A 23,617-nucleotide genomic window follows, 5' to 3' on the forward strand; every position below is an offset into this window, starting at 1 on the left:
GTGTTAATAGTTTATTTTTATCAATTAACAAAATCTAAAGTAAATGAACAAAAGAGAAATCCAAATTGAAGCATCAGTTCTTCTAGGCACACTTGTACAAGGTTTTTGAAGCAATTCAACAGGTAGGTTGTTCCAGACATTTTGGAGAACCACCCACAAATCTTTTGCGGATGTTGGCTGCCTCAAGTCGTTGTGTTTCTTCATGTAATCCCAGACAGACTCGATGATGTTGAGATCAGGGCTCTGTTGGGGCAAACCATCACTTCCAGGACTCCTTGTTCTTCTTTATGCTGAATATAGTTCTTAACCCCCTGAGCGGTATTCCCGAGTCTGGCTCTGGGTGGAATTTCAGCACCAAAAGCGGTAACCGGTAAACTCGGGATCGCCTCGCAGTGTCCACAGGCAGAGTTTACTTACGTTGTCTCTGGATCCTGCGATGCCTCCCCGCTGTGTGATCGAGCTGTGTCTCCTCGCCTCGATTCACAGTGCCCGTGTGCCGCCGAGCTCCGTTCCCTGCGACGTTACGACACACGGGGGCGGAGATCGGCGCCAAATATAAAAAAGTGAATACACACAATACATACAGTATACTGTAATCTTATAGATTACAGTACTGTATGAAATAAATACACACCCTCTTTGTCCCTAGTGGTCTGCCCATCTACATGTACTTTTATATAATAAAAACTGTTCTCTCTGCCTGGAAACTGGAGATTATCCATAGCAACCAAAAAGTGTCCCTTTACATCAAAAGTGGTTTTAGACCAGCTAGAAAACAGCGATAATAAATTAGAATCAATAGGAGCGCCAAATACGTCCAGCGTAAATATGCGCCCACTCTACGCCGGCGTAGGCAAGTTACGTCGGTCAGATGAACCCTATTTTCAGGCGTATCTTAGTTTTGTGGGCACGGTGCACAGATACAACGGCGCATATTTGCACTTACGCGGCGTATCTCGAGATACGTTGGCGCAAGTGCTTTGTGAATCCGGGCCAAAGTGTGTAAAAATTTATACTGGTTTGAAGCCAAGGAGTAGTCACACCAAATATTGATTTTAATAAAATGTTTCTACTGTTCGCTCGTTTTGCATTTTGTAAATTGATAAAAAGTAAACAATTAAAACATAAATTTGTGAACGCATTACTTAGCAGCATTTTTTCACATCTGCCTAAAACTTTGGCACAGTACTGTAAGGAGGGCTGAGGACACTGATATGACAAGAGGGCTGAAATATAAATGGAGGGGACTGTGATGTAAGGGGGGGCTGTAATGTGAAAAGGGGCCTGAAGACACTGATGTAAAAGGGGACCATAATGTAAAAGGGGACTGTGATGTGAAGGGGGGCAGGGGATACTGATGTAAAGAGGGTTTGTGATGTAAAGGTGGGTACTGTGATGTGAATGGGGGACAGAGGGCACTGATATAAAGGGGGCGTGAAGTGTAGAGGGGCCTAAGGACCAGGGTTTTTTTCAGCGAGAACTATTGTTGAAGGTAGGGTCTATTGTTGCTGGAGTTGTCTTATGTTACTGGGGGTCGGTTGTTTTGGGAGGGATCTACTGTTGAGGGAGGGTTCTACTGTTGCTAGCTGCTGAAGGGTCTATTAATGCTGACTGCTGGTAGGTGTTGGCCAACAATAGGTCTCCCAGCAGCCAATGCTGGCTGGTAGGTATCTATTGCTCCTGGGGTGGATCTATTGTTGCTAGGGGGTATTTTGTTGCAGGGGGTCTTTGGTTGCTCAGGGATCTGTTTTTGCTGAGGGGTTTATTGTTGTTGTGGAAATCTATTGTTTCTTGGGGGGCTATTGTTGTTTGACAGGTCTGTTGTAGCTGGGGGATCTATTGTTGCTATGGGGGGAGTGCTATTGTTGCTGGTTGAGAGATCTATTTACTGCATTTCTTATTATCATTGACATATTCCATACAAATTACTTAAAGCGTTTGTTAACCCTAAAATAAAAAAATGGATCCTGCACCTTTAAAGCATGTTATATGATACAGTGCTTGTGCTGTGTCATTTGGCTGCCTGTAACACCTAAAAAAACAGGCTGATCCTGCCAGTTTCTATCCTCCCCTCTGTAAAACTTACCACGGCATATTATGGCTGCTGAGCCTGACACCGTGGTCAGTTTACATACCTTCTGCGGCTCTCCTCTCTGCTCCTGTGTCCACCTCCACCCTCCTCTCTCTGTCTATCTACTTGTGACAGTGCCACACCTCCCCCTCCTGCTGCTCTCATAACACTTACATGTATACACCATTAGCACCATTAGTGTCCCCCTCTGTGAATGATTTATAAATATAAATGCTGTAAATACCTCATTTATAAGCTGAGATTGTGATCACATGACCAGCCAGCTCTCTCCTTCTATCCTCCTCCCCTCCTCCAGACTGACGTCAGCGGGGGAATCTCAGCCCCACCCGCTGCATCTCTCAGAGGAGGAAAGGAGAAAGCTGCCTGGTCATGAGATCGCAATCTCGGCTGGGAAATCAGGTATTTGCAGCATTTATTATTATAACTCATACACAGAGCGGGAAACTGCAATCTGAGGCAGTGCTAGTGGTGTATACAGGTTAGAGTGGCTTAACAACCACTTTAATACCACAAAATGATACTTGATACTGTTCTGATGTAAAAGGGGGGCATGATATAAAGGGGGGATGTGATGTAAAGGGGGGGCTGAAGGTACTGATATAAAGAGGGGACTGTGATCTAAAGAGGGTCTGTGATGTAAGAGGGGGGGGACTGTGATGTGAGGGGGTGGCAGAGGACATATATAAAGGGGGACTGTGATGTGAAGGGTGGCTGAGGACACTGAGGTAAAGAAGAGGCAGTGGTGTGAAGGGGGAACCATGATGTAAAAGAGGAGGTGGCTGTGATGTGAAGGGTCATAGCACAAACATGAGATTCGGGCGAATGCTGGGATTAGATTTTTTTGGGGAAAATTATTTTTATTGAAAATTCCAACATAATATTAGCATGACACGTGTCAAGTAACAACTAGAGTTGAGCGGACACCTGGATGTTCGGGTTCGGGTCCGAACCCGTACTTTAAAAAAAAAGTTTGGGTTCGGGAACCCGAACCCGAACTCTGAACCCCATTGTAGTCAATGGGACACGGACTTTTAGAAAAAAAAATGTGCGAAGGTCCCCGCAAATTCAATAACCAGACCCTTTAGGTCTGGTATGGATATTAAGGGGAACCCTGCCGCCAATTTAAAAAAAAAATGACGTGGGGTTCCCCCTAAATATCCATAACCAGACCCGTTATCCGAGCACGTTGACCTGGCCGGCCGCAGAAAAGAGGGGGGGGACAGAGTGCGGCCCCCCCCTCTCCTGAACCGCAGCAGGCCACATGCCCTCAACATTGGGAGGGTGCCCCCCAAAGCACCACGTCCCCATGTTGATGGGGACAAGGGTCTCATCCCCACAACCCTTTCCCGGTGGTTGTGGGGGTATGCGGGCGGGAGGCTTACCAGAATCTGGAAGACCCCTTTAACAAAGGGGACCCCCAGATCCTGACCCCCCCCTGTGGGAAATGGTAATGGGGTACACTGTACCCCTACCATTTCACGAAGGAAGTGTAAATTCTTGTAAAAAATAAAAAACACACACCGTAGAATAAAGTCCTTTATTAATAAAAAAAAATAAGAAAAAAACTCCAGCGGTGATAATCCACTCGTTCCCGGCTTCCTGCTCCAACGTTGTCCTAATCCAGCGACGGGTGCGGGTGATCTCCAGCGATGAGAAGATCCATCCATCCAGAGAGCAGCATCGCCGACCTCCTCTCACCGCTGGACACATCCCAGAGAATAATGCGCTGAAGCTGTGACATTACTTATATAGGGGAGGCAGGGCCACCCGTCACGTGACCCCGCACCCTCTGACGCACCCTCTGCTACGTCACTGGGTAAGCCCTGGGCTTCCCCAGTGACGTAGCAGAGGGTACGTCAGAGGGTGCGGGGTCACGTGACGGGTGGCCCTGCCTCCCCTATATAAGTAATGTCACAGCTTTAGCGCGTCATTCGCTGGGATGTGTCCAGCGGTGAGAGGAGGTCGGCGATGCTGCTCTCTGGATGGATGGATCTTCTCATCGCTGGAGATCACCCGCACCCGTCGCTGGATTAGGACAACGTTGGTCGGCGATGCTGCGCTCTGGATGGATGGACAGTTCTCACCCAGATCTAGTAGATGCATCATTCACCCATCCTCCCCACACTTTCTCAAATTTTGCCGGACCCCTCTACTTATAAAGAGGTAGGGCTTTATTTATTAAAGCTTTCCAGGCCATGATGGTCAGAGCATGAGATTTTTTTCCAAGAAAGGATAATGTTGTGTAATAGAGCAATAAGGTTAAAGCGGATCTCCCGCGGCTCCATTGTTTTTTTTTTTTTGGCAAATTAAAATGTGTATTAGCACTGCTGTGCTAAACTCACGTATCCCGTTTTCGTCCGCCCCTCCGCTGTTATTTCTGCCCTAATAAACACTTATATTATCCTCCACGTCCCGTGGCCATCTTGGCTTTGGGCGCTCGAATCCAACAAGGAGGTAGTTCCTGTTTGCGGTGGATGCTGTCCCAGCATCCACCGCTCGATCTCGTGCATGCACACTGGTGAATGTGCCCGTCGGCGTGAGCGTCTCTGTTGTCATCGCAACGGCAGGCGTATGAATGAAAAGTTCCCGCCCCGTTGTGATGATAACAGAGCCTCGTGAAACACAGCCACAGCCTCAAAGACCCACAGCCTGAAAGAAAACGCCCGCCCCTTCCTTTGTTTACATCGGCGTCACTTCCTCCAAAATGAAGTCGCGCGATGTCTCATTACAGCCGAATCTTACGAGCTCTGAGAATAGCTCCCAGCAGGCACAGCGCGGCGCCGGAAACTCCAAAAAACCCGGGGGGGGGGGGGCAGACCGGAACTACTGCTCGAAAATAAGGTACAGATTTAACAATTAAAATGTAAATAGCCGATTCAGGCTTAGATTGCAGCGGTTGTAATATGGACGTCTAGTGTAAATGAGGGTGGAGATCCGCTTTAAGAGAGTTCGGATTACCTTTGTAGGGGGCCAAGGGGTCAACCAATCCCAGAATGCAAATTTCCACAGAAGGAATTATGTTTAACATTGTGACAGAATTTATACATTGTACTGTACTAAATTGAGCCAAACTTGTATTGCTGTACTATCCCTGAATATATGAATTATATCTGCATGGGAATAATTACATCACCAACAACTAGGTAATTGGGAGAGAAATATTTTAGCCAATCAAGCAGGGGTTAAATAAATTCTTTAAAAAAATTCATATTGAATAAGGTGGTCTCCAGCAGACACCAGTCTAGTGAAAGAGGAGTTTCATGGAATTAGATTTGTATTGACCAGACCTTATTTAGATCTATACCCCTGGTATAAAACAATAAGCTGCAATTCAGCATATAGTCACCAACAACTCAATATCCTATTAGTCAACTGCCATAGCAATATACACATATCAAAACACAACAGTTCTGACCTCACTATTAGATTTGACAATTCCCAGTCAGTGACTCACAAATTATTGAAGACAAAGACAGAGAGGAATCTAATATTCCCAGAAGTATATCAGTAAAAGCAACCTCCATTTTTCTCTCCGAGACCGAGAAACTCGACGGGTGAAACACATCGAGTTCCTCGTCGAGTTCCTTGTTAGGCTTGTCGAGGAACTCGAAAAGCTTGGTTTGCGTACACACAGTCAAGCCAAAATCTCATTGTTCTCAAACGCGGTGACATACAACACATACAACGGCAGGGGAAGTTCGATTCCACTGGCTAAACTCTTGGGGCTGCTTTTGCTAATGTCATGTGTTTGCGTGTTAAATAAGAGAAAATAGAGAACTTGCTCTCTTTTTGGCTCGTCGAGTTTCTCGACAGTTTCCTCAACGAAAATGTACACAAGACCGGTTTCCTCGGCAAAAGAATATCTCTCAACAAGTTTCTTGCTGGTTTTTGCCGAGAAACTTGGTCGTGTGTACGAGGCCTCATACGTAGTGTGATAAAGATGATGTAGGACATCTATGAATAGATCTTTTGGGCGCCTCTTTACGAAAAGATTACTAAATTACTAAAATCGCAAATTACTAAAAATTGTCCGATGACTGTGAAAGTCACAAATTCAAGACTTTACTGGAATATCGACCAGAAACACTGGATTTCACTGAGATCTAATAATAATTGTGGTTCAATCCATAAAATATATGTTACCAAATGATCATATGTGATGCCACGTACACACGACCGTTTTTAATGTCATGGAAAAAAAACGAAGTTTTTCTCGACGTGATTCTTGTCAAGCCTGCCTTGCATACACAAGATCGTGATAAAAAATGCTCGAGCAAAGCGCGGTGATGTACAACACCTACGACGGCACTATAAAGGGGAAGTTCCATTCGAATGGCGCCACCCTTTGGGCTGATTATGCAAATTTACCGTCTCATAACTTGCTTCTGAGCATGTGTGTTTTTTTTAAAGCCTACACACGACCATTTTTCACGACGAGAAAAACGACGACGTGAAAAACGTAGAGAAAAAATAGAGCAGGATCTAAATTTTGAATGGCCATTTTTCTCGTAGAGAAAATGCTCTGGAGCCTACACACGGCCGTTTTTCATGACTAATTAAAAAAATTTAATTTTTCTCTCCATGAAAAAGTGTTGTGTGTACGCAGCATGACACTGACTTTATCATATAAACACAGGACATGCATAGCAATAGTCCATGGAACAGCAAACTGACTTTATAAACTATGCACTGTCAGATAATTTCCTGAAAATGTCAGTTTGCTGTAGAGGTTGGCTGAGGCTGCGCAAAAGCACAATAGGAAAATATTATATCTGTGTGTGTCCTGCAGCCACCAATATATAACAATACACAGTGTTACCTTGCTTTACCTTCGTTTTCACAGCGAAGCCCACGCCATCCTTGGGGACAAAGGCAACCTTTGAACCTATCACAGGCTCCTCTGGCACAAAGACACTTCATCTTACAGTCGGGTCCATAGAAACCATCCGGACAAGCTAAAAAAAATGTCTACATTACTACAAAGTATACCTAAGTGGAAATACTGTCAGACACTAGCTGCTCAAAGGAACAATGTGTGCAATTACATATAAAATCTCCTAAACAGAGAAAACATTTTTTTAAAAAGTAACTGACCAATTGTCATGTAATGTTTGTTGTATGTAACCCTATACATCTGTTAAGAAAGAAGAAAGGAAGGAAGAAAAAAGAAGGAAGCAAGCTAAGCAATACATTAAACCATGCTAATGGCAGATGATTATATTAATTTAAAATCAGCACTACCATAGACATGCGCACGGGGTGTGCCGGATATGCCTGGACATATCATAATTACACCATGAAGTGCAGATCCCCTCTGCTACACGGGCCCTCCCGTGCCCACTCTGGCTTTCCTCCTCTCCTCTTCCACCAGCTGCTGCTGCAGGTGCAGGGGGATGTTTGAGGATGAAGAACAGGGATGGGGGGATTTTTTTATTTACTGGCCCCTTCCTTTTCTGGATGAACACAGTGAGTGATCAGTAACAATTGCTATTGTGTCCATTTATAACTGAAGCATAGTAAACTGCATTTACTTTACTTCTGTCTGTCTTAAAGTGAGACATCAGGGGTCTGTTTAGACCCCTAATATTGTATTAAAGCCCCCCAAGGGGGCTCCTAAAAAAACCTGTAAAAGAATAATAAAAAAAGAATATTGTAAAAAATAATAACAAATTAAAATATTAACAATAAAAAACTACTGACACCACCATCTGCCCTACTGACACATACACTTTCCTACTGATACCAACCTTTGCCTTACTGACACGTCCACTGCTCTACTGACACCTACCTATGCTCTACTGACACCGTCCCCTGCTCTACTGATACCATCCACTGCCATACTGACACCAGCCTTGTAACAGAAGGAGGCGCCCCCATCCCTACAGTTAATTGCTGTGCCCAGGGCAACTGTCACTCCCGCCCACCCCTTGTCCCAGCCCTGGTCACAACTTAAAGCGGTGGTTCCCCCTTAAAAACAACTTTTTTTTATTCCACTGCCCCCCCACATTCCATCACGATTAAGGCACATATTTTTTTTTTCCTGCTGTACATACCTTACTACAGCATATTCACCCGTGCATCCGGGTTGCGAGTCCCGCGGGAGTGGGCGTTCCTCACATGCTGTTGATTGACGTTTTGCCCAAAAACGAGCTCTCCCCCGTCGCGTAAGCCGCGTCACGATTGGCGAAAGGAGCCGAACGGCGATGCGCATGCGCAGTATAGCGCCGACTCGCCGTTCAGCTCCTTTCGCCAACCATGACGCGGCTTATGCGACGGGGGGAGAGCTCGTTTTTGGGCAAAACGTCAATCAACAGCATGTGAGGAACGCCCATTCCCGCGGGACTCGCAACCCGGATGCACGGGTGAATATGCTGTAGTAAGGTATGTACAGCAGGAAAAAAAAAATATGTGCCTTAATCGTGATGGAATGTGGGGGGGCAGTGGAATAAAAAAAAGTTGTTTTTAAGGGGGAACCACCGCTTTAAGCATCTCCCTATAACACGCCCAATATCCTCCCAGATGATAGGGCAACTTCATCTCAGTACACCAATATATCTTACCACAAATATATAAATTTCAACAACATCCCACCATGTCGTCATTCTATTATCAATGTAGCCATCCTCTCCTAAACAGGGACTACTAGTCAATTTTACTTCTGCTGGGTGGTAGACAACCACTCGGAAGCCCCTTTTATTCTCAGACACAAAAATAAATGGTGTTGGGGATAGACTTCACATATTACCAGTACTCATTTATTATCTTCCAGCAAGTAGATAATTTTGTCTTTCCTGGACTCTAGTGGATTATTTAATAATTTATTCTTTCATTTATGTATCTTACCTTCATCACACATAAGTCCTTTCCAGCCAGTAGCACAAGAACAGCCATATGGGTCCACTAGGCAGAACATGTGCCCTTTGCAGCTTTCTTTGTTTTCACAGGTTTCTCTGCAGGTTGTACCAAAACTGTGTTCACCACATGCTGCAAAAGAGGGATTAGCACACGTTTAGGGCAGATTTGTGATATTTTGATAATGTGTGTGCAAAAGTGGGCATCAGTTCACTATCCATGTTCAGCAGTGGTGTATGGCTAATAACCGTACAAGGCGCTGTGATGTTATAGATTGCCTGGTCCCCTGGGGACCATCGGGCCCCTTACAGGTGTAATGCCTGTACCCCCCTGATGGCGTCCCTGTAGATTGCATTGCAGAGATAAGTCCTTACTTACCCGTTACACATGTTGTTCCCATAAAGCCAGGAGGGCAGATACATTCCCCTGTGTCTTCATGGCAGACTCCACCATTATGGCAATCTGGGCATGTCTTATTGCATTGTGGTCCCCACTTTTGTGCTCCACATCCTGTGAAGTAAAATGAGACACACAAAATAAATATTTTTTTATGTATGGGAGAATCGAAGAGTACAGTTACATTTGTGTTGCTGTTCACTTATTAGTGTATACAAAGCTCCTCTTATTTAAAGGGTACTAGAAAGCAATGCTGTTAAAGATATTAATGTGATTGTAAACGATCACCATGTAAAACAACCCATTCAGTTTAAAATATAAATGAAAGACAAAACATTTTTGTGTAGCTATAAAAATACATTATAAAAACTTTTTCCCAGCATAGCTAGAGAACTGACCACGATGTGTTCTCCTGCTTAGTGTAGTCAGTTTTTAGGAAAGCAGAGGGACTCCCAGGATGCAGTGGAGTCAGCATAGACTGTCAGAAGTGACAGAGGTTGAAGACAGCAGACAGAAATCACAGTAGGTGCTTTGGATTGAGGCAAGTGCACATATGCTCTGTTAATTTTTAATTTCAGAGGCTTACAGTCACTTAATTTCCTTGTATCTAGGCAAAAGATTCTTGCTTCAGCCTTTTAAGTATAAACTACAAATTGTTTTACTGTATTTTTTTTTTTTACTTCCCTCCTAAATCAACAGTAGTTTGGATTCATGCCAATAGGTTGAACTTGATGGTCATTTTAACCAACATTACAATGATTCTGTATACATTCAGTACTGTATTTTCCGGCATATAAGACAACCTTTTGGGCTTAAAAACTTGCCTCAAAAATCGGGAGTCGTCTTATACGCCGCTACCAGACCTCGGGCATCCATTATTCAAAAGCCGCGCCTCCTCCTTGTGGTGTTCTGTGATAGGCGGAACACTTGGTTTCCCAGCAGAGTCTCTGTTCGGTGTTCCGCCTATCACGGATGTCTTCTCATCCTCAGGTTCGGACGAGAGGACCTCCGTGATAGGCGGAACATAGGCGCCTATAACGGAATAGCATGAGGAGGAGGCTTTTGAATAATGGACGCTCACAGTACAGGACTAAAGGTATGGCACAGTGAGGCAATTTGACTGCACAGTGAGGCATGGGATGGCACAGTGAGGCATGTTGATGGCACAGTGAGGCATGTTGATGGCTTAGTGAGGCCTTTTGATGGCACAGTGAAGCATGTTGATGGCACAGTGAGGCATGTTGATGGCACAGTGAGGCATGTAATGGCACAGTGAGGCATGTTGATGGCACAGTGAGGCATGTAATGGCACAGTGAGGCATGTAATGGGCACAGTGAGATTTGAAAAAGCTGAATAAAGCATGTTATTGTCAGTGTTTTTTCCTGTCAGCGGTTGTTCTGGCGACCCCTCAGCTTCCAGACAGACTAGTAGGAAGGGGGTCGTCTTATACGGCGAGTATATCCGGTATATGTAGAGCACTTTGAATGGAAAGACCATGTTCATCCCTTACCATATAAAGAGTCATTCCGACTATGTTGTCACAATTCTATTACAGTCAGAATTCTATTATGACCAGTTGATATTGGACAACACCATGAACATCTTCCACATGTGGTTCACTACACAATCTTAGCACCATTGCTTTTTTAATATTTATGATTGAATAGTATTAATCCATACTTTTGATTTGATATTCATGTCCTTTTGTAGGACTAGCAATAGTATATTAACCATAAAACACTGAACTTACGTCTGACAATAAGCCTGGTGCTAGCGGTATTAAAATGGTTGCCTCCAATGTAACGCACTAGGTAGACACTTGCATCCTTGGGCTGCACATTCATGATGGTGTGCTCTAGGAGGTTTGGCACCTCATGCTTTGGTACAGAGTGAAAGAAGGAATCTGGAAAACATAAACAGGAATATAACACAATGAATGTAACATATTTTCATTTGAAAGATATACAGATTTGATTTTTCTAATATGGCATTCTAGAAAGTAATGGAATACATTATATGGTATAAAAAAGCCGCGCCAATCTAAATAAATTCAAAATCAATGTCAGTCAATGAATGAAAATTGGTGAAATCCCCATGAAGGCAATAAGATCAGATGGAGCCTTTGGTTTGCTTGATGAATGACACTAGGTTCTTAGAATTAGTCAAACCTCGAACACCCAGGTGACATGCATGCATTTAGTGCAAATCCTCCACCGTAAGAATAAGCTGCTTACCAAACGGCAAGCCTTTATTGCAATTGGCTATAGCCCAGCCACGGCCTTTCAATCCTCTGGATGCTCAGGATGGAACACTTGTATTAAGCAGCGAGATCCAAGACTCAGCAATAGGATGGAAAAGAGTTGCAGTTCACTCTCATTTACCCCCTCAAAAGACAGCAGCAATCAAGCGGTCCAGACACATATACCGGAAGATAAAGAAGGGGCACAATAGCGTAATACCGCAGGATAAAAATATTTATTAAAAGTAATGTACTTACATCAGTACGAGTTAAAACAGCGTGTGACAATAAGAAGTAAAGCCGGCCGGCTTGAGGAGCCCTCCTCCTTGGCGTGGTGACGTCATTATTTCTTTATCGTACACCATGGGACACAGAGCCATATTCATTACATAATGGGTTGTATGGTCACCAGAGGTGATTGGACACTGGCACAACCAACCAGAGACAGTTCCCCTCCATATAGCCCCTCCCATCAGGGGAGTACCTCAGTTTTTTCACCAGTGTCTAAGGATTGGACGCGTGGAGAAGTGCTAAGGGAAGGTCGATTAAAGAACCCTCTGAGGGCTAAAGGAGCTAGACCGTCGGGTCCATCCAGGACGCAAAATTATTACGCCAAAATTGGATGAGATCCGGGCCTCATGCAGGAGGCGTCGCCTGTAATGTCTCTCTTTTGAAGACTGGGCTCTGAAGTTCCAGCACTTTCGCTATTGCAGCTAAAAGGCCTGGTCAGAGTCTTTTACAAGGCCCAGGGAAGAGGTATCCTTTAAATAGGAACCCATACCCCTGAAGGTTGGCACACAAAGCCAGCAGAGATGGGTGAAGATTGGTACTGTCTGTAAAAGAAACAGCAGTTAAACCTGCGGCGGGGATAAAGGTAAGGGAAAAGGAGCCTAAGTTTTTTCTAAAGGACCTTTTCCAATTTTTTTTAGAGGGGTGTCTTCTCAAGTTTGGCCACCGGAGGGAGTAAAGAGCTAACCTTACTCACCTTAATCCATAGACATGTCAGACCCACAAGCACGCTTTCGGCTGCAGAGCTCTGAACAACACCACTCTTCTCCTCCTGGAAACAGGAAAATAAAACTCCAGGAAAGGCACAGGGAAGGTCCTCCATGCCTCCAGGCAGCCGCCCCAACAATTTAGGTTGTGCGCGCACTGGGGCGCGCTTTATCGGGGACAAGCGGAAATAGCAGGAGCACGCACGGGAGCGCACAGGCACGCGCGCACACCGAGTTTTGAAAATGGTGCCCAGATAGGGGCCAGAATGCAGCAAGAAAGCCAGCAGCTCTCCCTCGGGACACAGCAGCAGTTTCTTGGGGACACGTAAGCTCTATGTGGTTGGTGGGCATTACCAAAGAGAGACACCTACTCTTTGCATGAAACTGTGTGTTTAAGTTGCATACTTAATGTAAATTGCTAAACTGAGCACAGTAGTAAATGCATCTTGGTATCTCGGGTTGTTGTTCTGGAAAATGTCTTCCCTTAGAAAGGGTTCAGGGGCTAAAAATAACAAGGCAACACCGCCGGAGACAGGGGATTCTACCCATGCCTGCTCAGTACCATCCTCCCCAGTAAGCCTTGATTTGCCTATACAGAACCATTGCCACTTTCAGGAGCCTCTCTGTGGCACCTGGGCCTGCATATGTCACTGAAGACACTTTTGCAGCAGCTATGAAGAGATTAGAAGAAAAGATTGCAACTTTAATCGCTAAGTCCTCACAAAAGGACAAAAAGGGGGAGGGGGCGAGCAGAGTGTCAGGACACTCTCTACTTTGCAGATAGAGAAAGGAGCTGTGTGTTAGTGGGCGTCCTGACACTCCTGCTCACCCCCTCCCCCCTCAAGAGGCTTTCTCCACACCAGGAAGAAAGCCTCGCATTACGGTGGTGAGTTACAGACAGAAGAACAGGAAGTGAACAATTCTCAGAAGAAATAAGGACATTTAAAAGCAAAATTGAAGGATGAGGTAAGTGAAGGAGGACTGCAGTAGGGTAAAGGAAGCTATTTAGGGGAAAAAAATCCTTTACAACCTCTTTAAGGCCCTCCTTTACCTGGTCCTTGAAGACCTGACACATACCCACTGCAGCTACAGCAGGTTGTGCAACTGCACCTGTCAGCAGGAAGGAAGATTTCAATAAGGATTCCAACCTCTTTTCTGAAGGGTCCTTAAACACCTGTATGTCATCTACTGGACAAGTCAGGTTTTTGTTTTTGTCACTAAGGTAAAGGAAGCTATTTAGGGAGAAAAATGTTTTCCTTTACAACCCCTTTAAGGAGTTGTCTCCAGAGCAGGCCAAGTTGTGGGAAAATGTTCCCAAGGCCTTGTGTTTTACAATAGATGCTATGAGAGATTCGATCCAGCAAGCATCTCATTTTACACTCCAGTTGGTGCATATGCGCAGAGTCCTTTGGTTAAAACATTGGTCTGCGGAAGTGCCACGCAAAAAGCTTCTAGCGAGTTTTCCTTTTCATGGTGAATGCCTCTTCGGGGAAGACTTGGAGAAATATGTCCAAAAGATTTCCAGCGGAAAGTCTACGCTGTTACCAGAGAAGAAGAAAAACAAGCGTCCTTGTTTTAAACGTTCTCTGTCCCCGGCTCCTGGTAAATCTACCTCCAGCCAGTGGCGACTGCATTTTCAGCCAGCCACAAAAGCCAAGGAAGACCAGACCCAGAGAGGCAACAAAACAGTGGGGTTCTAAGGCTAACAAGCAAAACCCCAAAACCTCTGCATGAAGAGGCGCCCCCCACTCGGCCGAGTGGGGGGATGGCTTTGTCAGTTTTCAGCAGTATGGCAGACAGAGATCCAGGACAGATGATTGGTATCCACTGTATCCCTAGGGTACAAGCTGGAGTTCCGAGTGATCCCATCTTCTCAGTTCCAAAGCTCAGGGCTCTCCAAAGATCCTCTAAAAAGAGCACCCTTCTTCAAGGGATTGGATCACTTGCTGTCCCAAGGGGTGGTCACAGAAGTACCCTCAAGGGAGCAAGGTTCAGGTTTTTATTCAAACCTCTTTGTGATCCCAAAACCAAATGGAGAGGTCAGACCCATTCTGGATCTGAGATCACTAAATCAGTTTCTAAACATTCGCCATTTCCGAATGGAAACTATTCGTTCAGTAGTCACCACCCTACTAGGCGGAGAATTTATGGCGTCAATAGACAAGAAGGACACCTACTTACATGTGCCTATCCATCCTGCTCACCAAAGGTTCTTAAGGTTTGCGGTAGAGCATCGCCACTTCCAATTTCGGGCTCTGCCCTTCAGGGTAGCCACCGCACCCCGAGTATTTACAAAAGTACTAACCCCTCTGCTAGCAAATCTCAGAGCACAGGGCATAGTGATAACAGCCTATCTGGACGATATACTTGTGATAGATCAATCAGTGGCAGGGTTAGATCACGCTGTATCCACTACAATAGGATACCTGGAAAAGTTAGGATGGATGGTAAACCTACAAAAATCCTCACTACAAGCTCAAAGAAGGGTAGAGTATCTGTGCATGATCATAGATACAGCCCAAGGCCGTGTATTTCTACCAGTGTCAAAGTTTAAATCACTAAGGGATCTGGTCCATAAGGTCAAAGCAAAGAAGAGACCATCCATTTGCCTTTGCATGAGGCTATTGGGGAAGATGGTAGCTTCCTTCGAGGCTGTCCCTTACGCTCAGTTTCATTCAAAACTGCTTCAAGGCGATATTTTAGCTGCCTGGAACAGGAAGATCCAAGCTCTGGATTTACCCATGCGCCTGTCTTCACAGGTGCACCGGGACTTCAGTTGGTGGTTAAGGACCAAGAACTTGCAGAAGGGAGGATCTTTTCGCCCAATCACCTGGAAGGTGGTGTCTACAGATGCCAGCATAACGGGCTGGGGAGCCGTATTGGAAGAGGCTTCAGCCCAGGGAACCTGGACCAAAGCCGAGAGATCTACCCATCAACCTACTGGAGTTACAGGCAGTATACTTGGCCCTCAGAACCTGGACAACCAGGTTACAGGGCCACCCGGTTCGGATTCAGTCCGACAATGCTACATCAGTAGCTTACATCAATCACCACGGGGGCACCCACAGCCAGGGCACCCAGAAGGAGGTGAATCACATCTTGAGAAGATGGGCAGAAGAACATATTCCTTGCCTTTCTGCAATTTTCATTCCAGAGGTAGAGAACTGGCAAGCAGACTATTTTAGTCGCCAGCAGCTATCACCAGGGTCTCTCCACCCCGAAATCTTTCAGGCCATTTGCCAGAGATGGGGGACCCCGGATGTAGATCTACTAGCTTCCAGGTTCAACAGGAAGTTGGACAACTTTGTGTCCAGAACAAGAGATCCTCTAGCCTACGGATCGAGTGCAGTGGAATCAGTTCTCGCTTATCTATTTGCAGGATCAAGAGGGAAGGAATTTTCGATAATCTTAGTGGCCCCAAATTGGCCCTGGACCCTGGTACGCCAAGATCAGAAAGATGGCAGTGGGAACACCATGGAAGCTTCCGCTTCGTCACGATCTGTTATCACAACGTCCAGTGTTCCATCCTTCCTTACAAGGGCTAAGTTTGACAGTGTGGCTGCTGAGACCCACATTCTGAAGAAGAGAGGGCTCTTAGGTCTGGTACTTTCTATGATTATTAACGCCAGAAAGCCAGTTTCCAGACAATGGAAAACGGTGTGAAACTAACAAATGGAATTCTCAGAGATATGACATAAGTACGATTCTTGCCTTTTGCCAGCTAGGAGTGGATATGAAATTAGCCCTTAGTACCATTAAGGGTCAAATATCAGCTCTATCAGTCTTCTTTCAAAGACCATTGGCATCTCATTCCCTAGTGCAGGCTTTCATTCAAAGGGTACTGCGGATCAATATGCCAGTCGATTCTCCCTTGTGCCCATGGGATCTGAATCTAGAATTATCAGTGTTGCAGAAGCAACCCTTTGAACCTATTCGCCACATTCCGCTGATTCTTTTAAGCAGGAAGTTGGCCTTTTTGATTGCTATCTCTTCGGCTAGAAGAGTATCTGAATTAGCAGCTCTTTCCTGTAAAAAGGCTTATATAGTTTGTCATAAAAACAAAATTGTACTACGACCCCAACCTGCCTTTTTACCTAAGGTGGTGTCGGCTTTTCATTTAAATCAGGACATTGTCCTACCTTCTTTCTTTCCGCAGACAGCAGAGGAAAAGTTGTTACACCTTTACAGCTCTCACAAGATCTAGAGAGTGTATCTGCAGGCAACCGCTCATATACGCAAGACACATATTTTGTTTATTTTGCCGGATGGTCCCAAGAAGGGACAAGCGGAGTCAAGTTCCACTATCTCCAGGTGGATCCGACAGACAATTTTTCAAGCCTACGGTTTAAAGAATAGGACTCCTCTTTTTTCTGTTAAGGCGCACTCAACCAGGGCGATAAGTGCTTCATGGGCAGTGCACCCCAGGCTTCAGTGACTCAGATCTGTAAATTGTAGAGGAAAAAAGGATGGTCAGCCGCACTCCAAGAAACCTTTAGATTGTCTTTAATATAAAAAGATGGGAAAATGCACTACAAAAACCAGCAGAAAATGGGAATAGCAGCCTACGCGTTTCACACTATAGATCAGTGCTTAATTAATGGCTTAAGCACTGATCTATAGTGTAAAATGCATAGGCTGCTATTCCCATTTTCTGCCGGTTTTTGTAGTGCATTTTTCCATCTTTTTATATTAAAGACAACCTAAGGTTTCTTGGAGTGCGGCTGTCCATTCTTTTTTCCTCTACAATTTGCTTTGTGCATTGCCGGCACCCTTGATCTCCTGAATAGCTACTGATTGTTTAGCATACCCACCTGGAGCGGTAATTTATTTTTTCTTACTCAGATCTGTAAGGCTGCAACTTGGTCTTCAGTCCACACATTCTTCAAATTTTATCAGATAGATCTGAGGGGACATGAGGATTCCGCCTTTGGGCAAAGTGAACTGCAGGCGGCAGTATAGAGCTTCTTGTCCATGGTGGTCTGCTTGATCTGTGTCTCCCCTCCTTCGTATAGGGCATTGCTTTGGGACATCCCATGATGTAATGAATATGGCTCTGTGTTCCGTTGTGCACGATAAAGAAAACAGGATTTTTATAACAGCTTACCTGTAAAATCTATTTCTTGTAGTACACCACGGGACACAGAGGCCCCCCCCTTCCTAAAGGGAACCTTATTTCTACAAAACTGAGGTACTTCCTTGATGGGAGGGGCTATATGGAGGGGAACTATCTGATTGGTTGTGCCAGTGTCCAATCACCTCTGGTGACCATGCAACCCATTATGTAATGAATATGGCTCTGTGTCCCATGGTGTACTCCAAGAAAAGGATTTTACAGGTAAGCTGTTATAAAAATCCTGTTTTTAAAACAGTCCCCTACAGGTCTGAAAATATAGCTGAATATTGAACTATCCTCTCAGTCACTCTAAGCGGGAAGGCCTGCCTGTTATAGCCACACAATCAGTTGAAATGTTATAAAGGGACACCTCACTATCCCTCCAGACATGGAATACTTTTAGCAAGCATCTCACCAAAGATTAAAAAAAAAAAACTTACGCCTTGTTTACAGAAGCAGCTAGGGGGTTGTAATATAGGCTGTTAAGTCACAAATGTACCACTCTCTCACAACCCACTCACAAGTTAGCGTGTCCAACAGCCATGTTATGTTAGCACACACTACCAAGGTCACAGCATAGCAACATTTATACAACAGGTCATGTTCGGCAGGCAGTACCACCACCAAACATGACCCGTTCAAGTGAATTGAGCTAGAGCACAAACATGAGTCAAACACTTGGCTTGCGGTGTAGTATTCCCATTCAGCTGGAAATAAGGCAAACTGAAAATCAGATTTTTGGGAGTATTCTGTACACAAAAAGTGTACTGAATGCCCACAGTGTAGCCATTATTACCATTGTTTGAATGAAATGCCAGTTTTAGAAATTCTAAAAATGGCTTGTGCGTCAATATGTTATAGTTCAAAACATATAAACAATGACCTGATGTATACTTATACTGTAAGATTGGTCTTTACATGGGAAATATTAATAGAGAAACAACAGCAGGGTGTGCTATACCCACGTACCAACTAGGGTGCCCATGTGTCCCGGATTGCCCGGGATGATCCCGTAATTGACATCTCTGTCCCTTTTCCCGGACACCTCCATTCCGGGACAATACAGTGTCCCGGAATGAAAATGACACTGGGAACATTGTGAAATTCATGGGACAGTGGCGGACTGAGCTGCCATAGCGCTGGGTCTGGCAGCCTGGCTCTGCCTCAACCTCCACCTGACTGAACTACTCCTAATCACTGGTTGCTACAGCCGCCTGGCGTCTGGCAACCAGTGACGTCACGGCCGGGACTCCCTCCCCGCCCACCACCACCTTCAAGGCTGCTTACATCCTCCAGGTTGAGTTCTGGTATCTTCTGCCTGCATTTGTCCCAGCCTGTCAGCCCGCCCATCATTTGCATTGCCTTTGTATTATTAGCTCTGTGCCTCTGTCTAGTTTGAGTCCCGGCATTTTCGACATCTCATGTCTCCGCCCACCGGCCCGCCCACTCCATATTAGACCTGTAGAACATAGTCTAGGGAAGTGCTACAGGTGGTGGGCGGGTCAGTGGGTGGGGTTAGAAGTCAGCAGAAGATGCAGAAAATGTCGGGACTGCATCACCAACAGAGCTAAGAATACTAAAGCAATGCATGTGGTGGGCTGACAAATGGGGACAGGAGACTGAAGATGCAGAGACTAAACCCAAGAACAAGAAGAACTACAGGTACAATGGCACTATGTTCTGCTCTTTCCAGCTGAGTCTGTGTCCCCTATCCATCTCACTGTACCCCTGTCCATCTCTCTGTCCCCCTATCCATCCCACTGTCCCCCCGTCCATCCCACTGTTCCCCCGTCCATCTCACTGCCCCCTATAAATCTCACTGTACGCCTGTCCATCTCACTGTCCCCCTATCCATCCCACTGTCCCCAGTCCATCTCACTGCCCCCTATCAATCTCACTGTACCCCTGTCCATCTCACTGTCCCCCTGTCCATCTCACTGTCCCCCCGTCCATCCCACTGTCCCCCGTCCATCCCACTGTCCCCCTATCCATCTCACTGCCCCCTATCAATCTCACTGTACCCCTGTCCATCTCACTGCCCCCTATCAATCTCACTGTCCCCCTATCCATCCCACTGTCCCCCGTCCATCTCACTGTCCCCCTATCCATCCCACTGTCCCCCTATCCATCCCACTGTCCCCTGTCCATCCCACTGTCCCCCTATCCATCCCACTGTCCCGCTATCCATCCCACTGTCCCCCGTCCATCCCACTGTCCCACTGTCCCCCTATCCATCCCACTGTCCCCCTGTCCATCCCACTGTCCCCCTGTCCATCCCACTGTCCCTCTGTTCATCCCACTGTCCCCTTAGTCACTCCACTGTCCCCCTGTCCATCCCACTGTCCCCCGTCCATCTCACTGCCCCCCTATCAATCTCACTGTACCCCTGTCCATGTCACTGTCCTCCTATCCATCCCACTGTCCCCCATCCATCTCACTGCCCCCTATCAATCTCACTGTACCCCTGTCCATCTCACTGTCCCCCTGTCCATTCCACTGTCCCCCCGTCCATCCCACTGTCCCCCCGTCCATCCCACTGTCCCCCTATCCATCTCACTGCCCCCCTATCAATCTCACTGTACCCCTGTCCATCTCACTGTACCCCTATCAATCTCACTGTCCCCCTATCCATCCCACTGTCCCCCGTCCATCTCACTGTCCCCCTATCCATCCCACTGTCCCCCTATCCATCCCACGGTCCCCTGTCCATCCCACTGTCCCCCTATCCATCCCACTGTCCCGCTATCTATCCCACTGTCCCCTGTCCATCCCACTGTCCCCCAATCCATCCCACTGTCCCCCTATCCATCCCACTGTCCCCCTGTCCATCCCACTGTCCCCCTGTTCATCCCACTGTCCCCTAGTCACTCCACTTTCCCCCTGTCCATCCCACTGTCCCCCGTCCATCTCACTGCCCCCCTATCAATCTCACTGTACCCCTGTCCATCTCACTGTCCCCTTATCCATCCCACTGTCCCCCCGTCCATCCCACTGTCCCCCCGTCCATCCCACTGTCCCCCTATCCATCTCACTGCCCCCTATCAATCTCACTGTACCCCTGTCCATCTCACTGCCCCCCTATCAATCTCACTGTCCCCCTATCCATCCCACTGTCCCCCGTCCATCTCACTGTCCCCCTATCCATCCCACTGTCCCCCTGTCCATCCCACTGTCCCCCTGTCCATCCCACTGTCCCCCTAGTCACCCCACTGTCCCCCTGTCCATCCCACAGTCCCCCTGTCCATCCCACGGTCCCCCTGTCCATCTCTCCATCCCACTGTCCCCCTGTCCATCCCACTGTCCCTCTATCCACCCCACTGTCCCCCTGTCCATCCCCCTGTCAGTCCTCCTGTCGGTCCCCCTGTCCATCCCACTGTCTCCCTATCCATCCCACTGTCCCCCTATCCATCCCACTGTTCGCCATGGTATACACAGCACACTGTGTTACTACTCTCTTTAAGCGACCTAAAGGTATGCAAGGTCTTTTACAATCCTATTGTCTATATAGTGTATACTACAAAGAAAATGCAGTGCGCCAGAAAAGTGTTCGGGTTTGGCTTGAACAACAGGTGGCAACCCAGGTGACAGTCCCCCACTTGTCTAGTGGCGGCAGGGTGCAGGGCAGCGGAAGCGGAGCTAAAGCAGCAGCAGCATACTGAAACAGCAAACGCCGGCCCCAGTGAGCAGCACAAGGCTGGCTAGAACAAACAGCCCAGGAGGGAGTGGGAAAAGACCTCACCGCCTGACCCTGACCTGAGCAGCAGTGGGTGCAGCATCCCCCGGAGGAACTGCAGTAATTCAGGTACAGATAACATGGGGACATACACCACAGGCTGGACCGGGCTTATATATCGGGGCTGTGGCAGGGAGAGAGCAAGCAGTAGTGCAATAGGGCAGCAATTAGGTGGGTGGTGTGCTCTTCTTTTCCTAACATTGACCTGGCATGGATTAATGGCCATCACTCCTCAGGACTCTCTGCAGGGGGCACTGTGGAGGTACTATCTGTGTGCCTCCAGAGTGCTCCCTTACTTCCTCCCCTTTACTTTCTCCAGAATGCCCCTTAGTACAGTAGTACTAAGGGGGGACTCTGGAGGGGGATGTAAGGGGGCACTCTGGAGGGGGATGTAAGGGGGCACTCTGGAGGAAGATGTAAGGGGGCACTCTGGAGGAAGATGTAAGGGGGCACTCTGGAGGAGGATGTAAGGGGGCACTCTGGAGGGGGATGTAAGGGGGCACTCTGGAGGAGGATATAAGGGGGCACCCTGGAGGTTGTAAGGTGGCCCTGACTAAGTTAGTACCACCAGAGTGGCCCCTTACATCCCTCCTTACAACCTCCATGGTGTCCCCTTAGTGCCTCCAGAGTCCCCCTTTACTTCCTCCAGAGTGCCCCCTTACATCCTTCGGAGTGCCCCACCACCAAGATGGTATAGCAGTGGCTGGCAGACTATCAGGAGGTGGTATTGCACTCCTCTTCCCCCTCTCTCCACTAACTACCCCTCGCCATACACTCCGCACGGCTCACCTATACATATTACCCCCCGCCATACACTCCGCACTCCTCTCCTGTACATATTACTCACCTCCATACATTCCGCACTCCTCTCCTGTACATATTACCCACCACCATACACTCTGCATTCCCTATTTAACATTACCACATTCTGTACTATATAAGTAATCTTAGACTCTTTTTAACAACACCCCCTTTAAACCAATATTTAGTGCAATTTAAGACATGTCCACTGTTCACCACGACTCGCTTTGCGCGCCATATTGTTGGCGCGCGGGGGGGGGGGGGGGGGTGTCCCTGAATGACAGTTTGGAAATGTGGTCACCCTAGTACCAACCCCACTACGACCTCAAAATTTTATTCATAACTATCTAAAACTCATAATAAAGAAAATGAAAGGAAGTCATAAGGATGCCAAATGTATAACCTTATACCAATGCGGAATTAGGAAAAAATTATGGAATAGACATACAACTGTCTTTATTATGGGGAGATGATAGCCAGACAGCAATTATGTCTTTAGCTACCATTGGTCAATCTTTTTGTCTGAGTGGAGTTGTGTATAGGGTAGGGTTGGTATCCTGGCCAGTAGCCACAAACCACAACCCAAAGGTATGGATTGACACTGAGGGTTACTGTGGTTACTAAAAGGCTTAGCTGTCCATCAAGATCAAATATACCATAGTACACCTCCCTTAGCCCAACATGTTTCACCTTCAGGCAAAACATTTTTGCCATGTGCTTTTCTTAAACACATTTTCTGCACTATACACCCCTGATGAAGCCATGTTTTAAGGCAATACCTGTTGGGTTAGGGAATTGTTTTGGTTAATTGTTATTTTTTTTTTATTTTTCATTATTTGTACTTAGATTTAGTGGGACAATGTGGGTTTAGTTGTAGGAGAAAGGGGGAGATTTTGTGGACTGGTGGGCATGGTGGATTGATAGGAGTATATTATTTTCCCAGGCTGGAAGGGTACTGTGGTACATTTGATTTTGATGGGCAGCTGAGCCTTTTAGTAACAACAGTAACCCTCAGTATCAATCCATGCCCTTGGGTTGTGGTATGTGGCCATGGTACTGACCCTACCATATACACATCTCCACTCAGACAGAAAAATGTACCAACGGCAGCTAAAGACATACTTGCTGTCTGGCTGTTACCCCATAATAAAGGCAGCTCTATATCTGTTCCATTATTTTGTATTTTTGCAATAATTCCGCATTGCCCTATACGTTTATACACTTGGCATCCTTATGACTTCCTTTCTTTTTCTACATTATGAGTGTTTTGTATAGTTTTAAATAAAAGTGAAGTTTTAGGCCATAGTGGGTATAGCGCACCCTTGCTGTTGTTTCTCAATGAATGCGTTATAAACCTTTTACTGAATATGGGGTTTACCATAATGACCATGTTCA

General features: G+C 46.4%; 1 protein-coding gene across 1 annotated transcript in view; it reads right to left on the bottom strand.

Moving 5' to 3' along the window:
- Positions 1-23,617, bottom strand: part of TEK (TEK receptor tyrosine kinase) — a 153,104-nt gene that overhangs the window by 45,877 nt on the left and 83,610 nt on the right. Inside the window, exons 4-7 of the mRNA XM_040358613.1 lie at positions 11,092-11,244; positions 9,323-9,454; positions 8,936-9,076; positions 6,922-7,047 (exon numbers count right to left, since the gene is read on the bottom strand). Coding sequence (XP_040214547.1) covers positions 6,922-7,047; positions 8,936-9,076; positions 9,323-9,454; positions 11,092-11,244 — 552 coding nt within the window. The remainder of the gene's footprint in view (positions 1-6,921; positions 7,048-8,935; positions 9,077-9,322; positions 9,455-11,091; positions 11,245-23,617) is intronic.

Source organism: Rana temporaria, chromosome 1 (assembly GCF_905171775.1).
Source record: "Rana temporaria chromosome 1, aRanTem1.1, whole genome shotgun sequence".
NCBI lineage: Eukaryota > Metazoa > Chordata > Amphibia > Anura > Ranidae > Rana > Rana temporaria.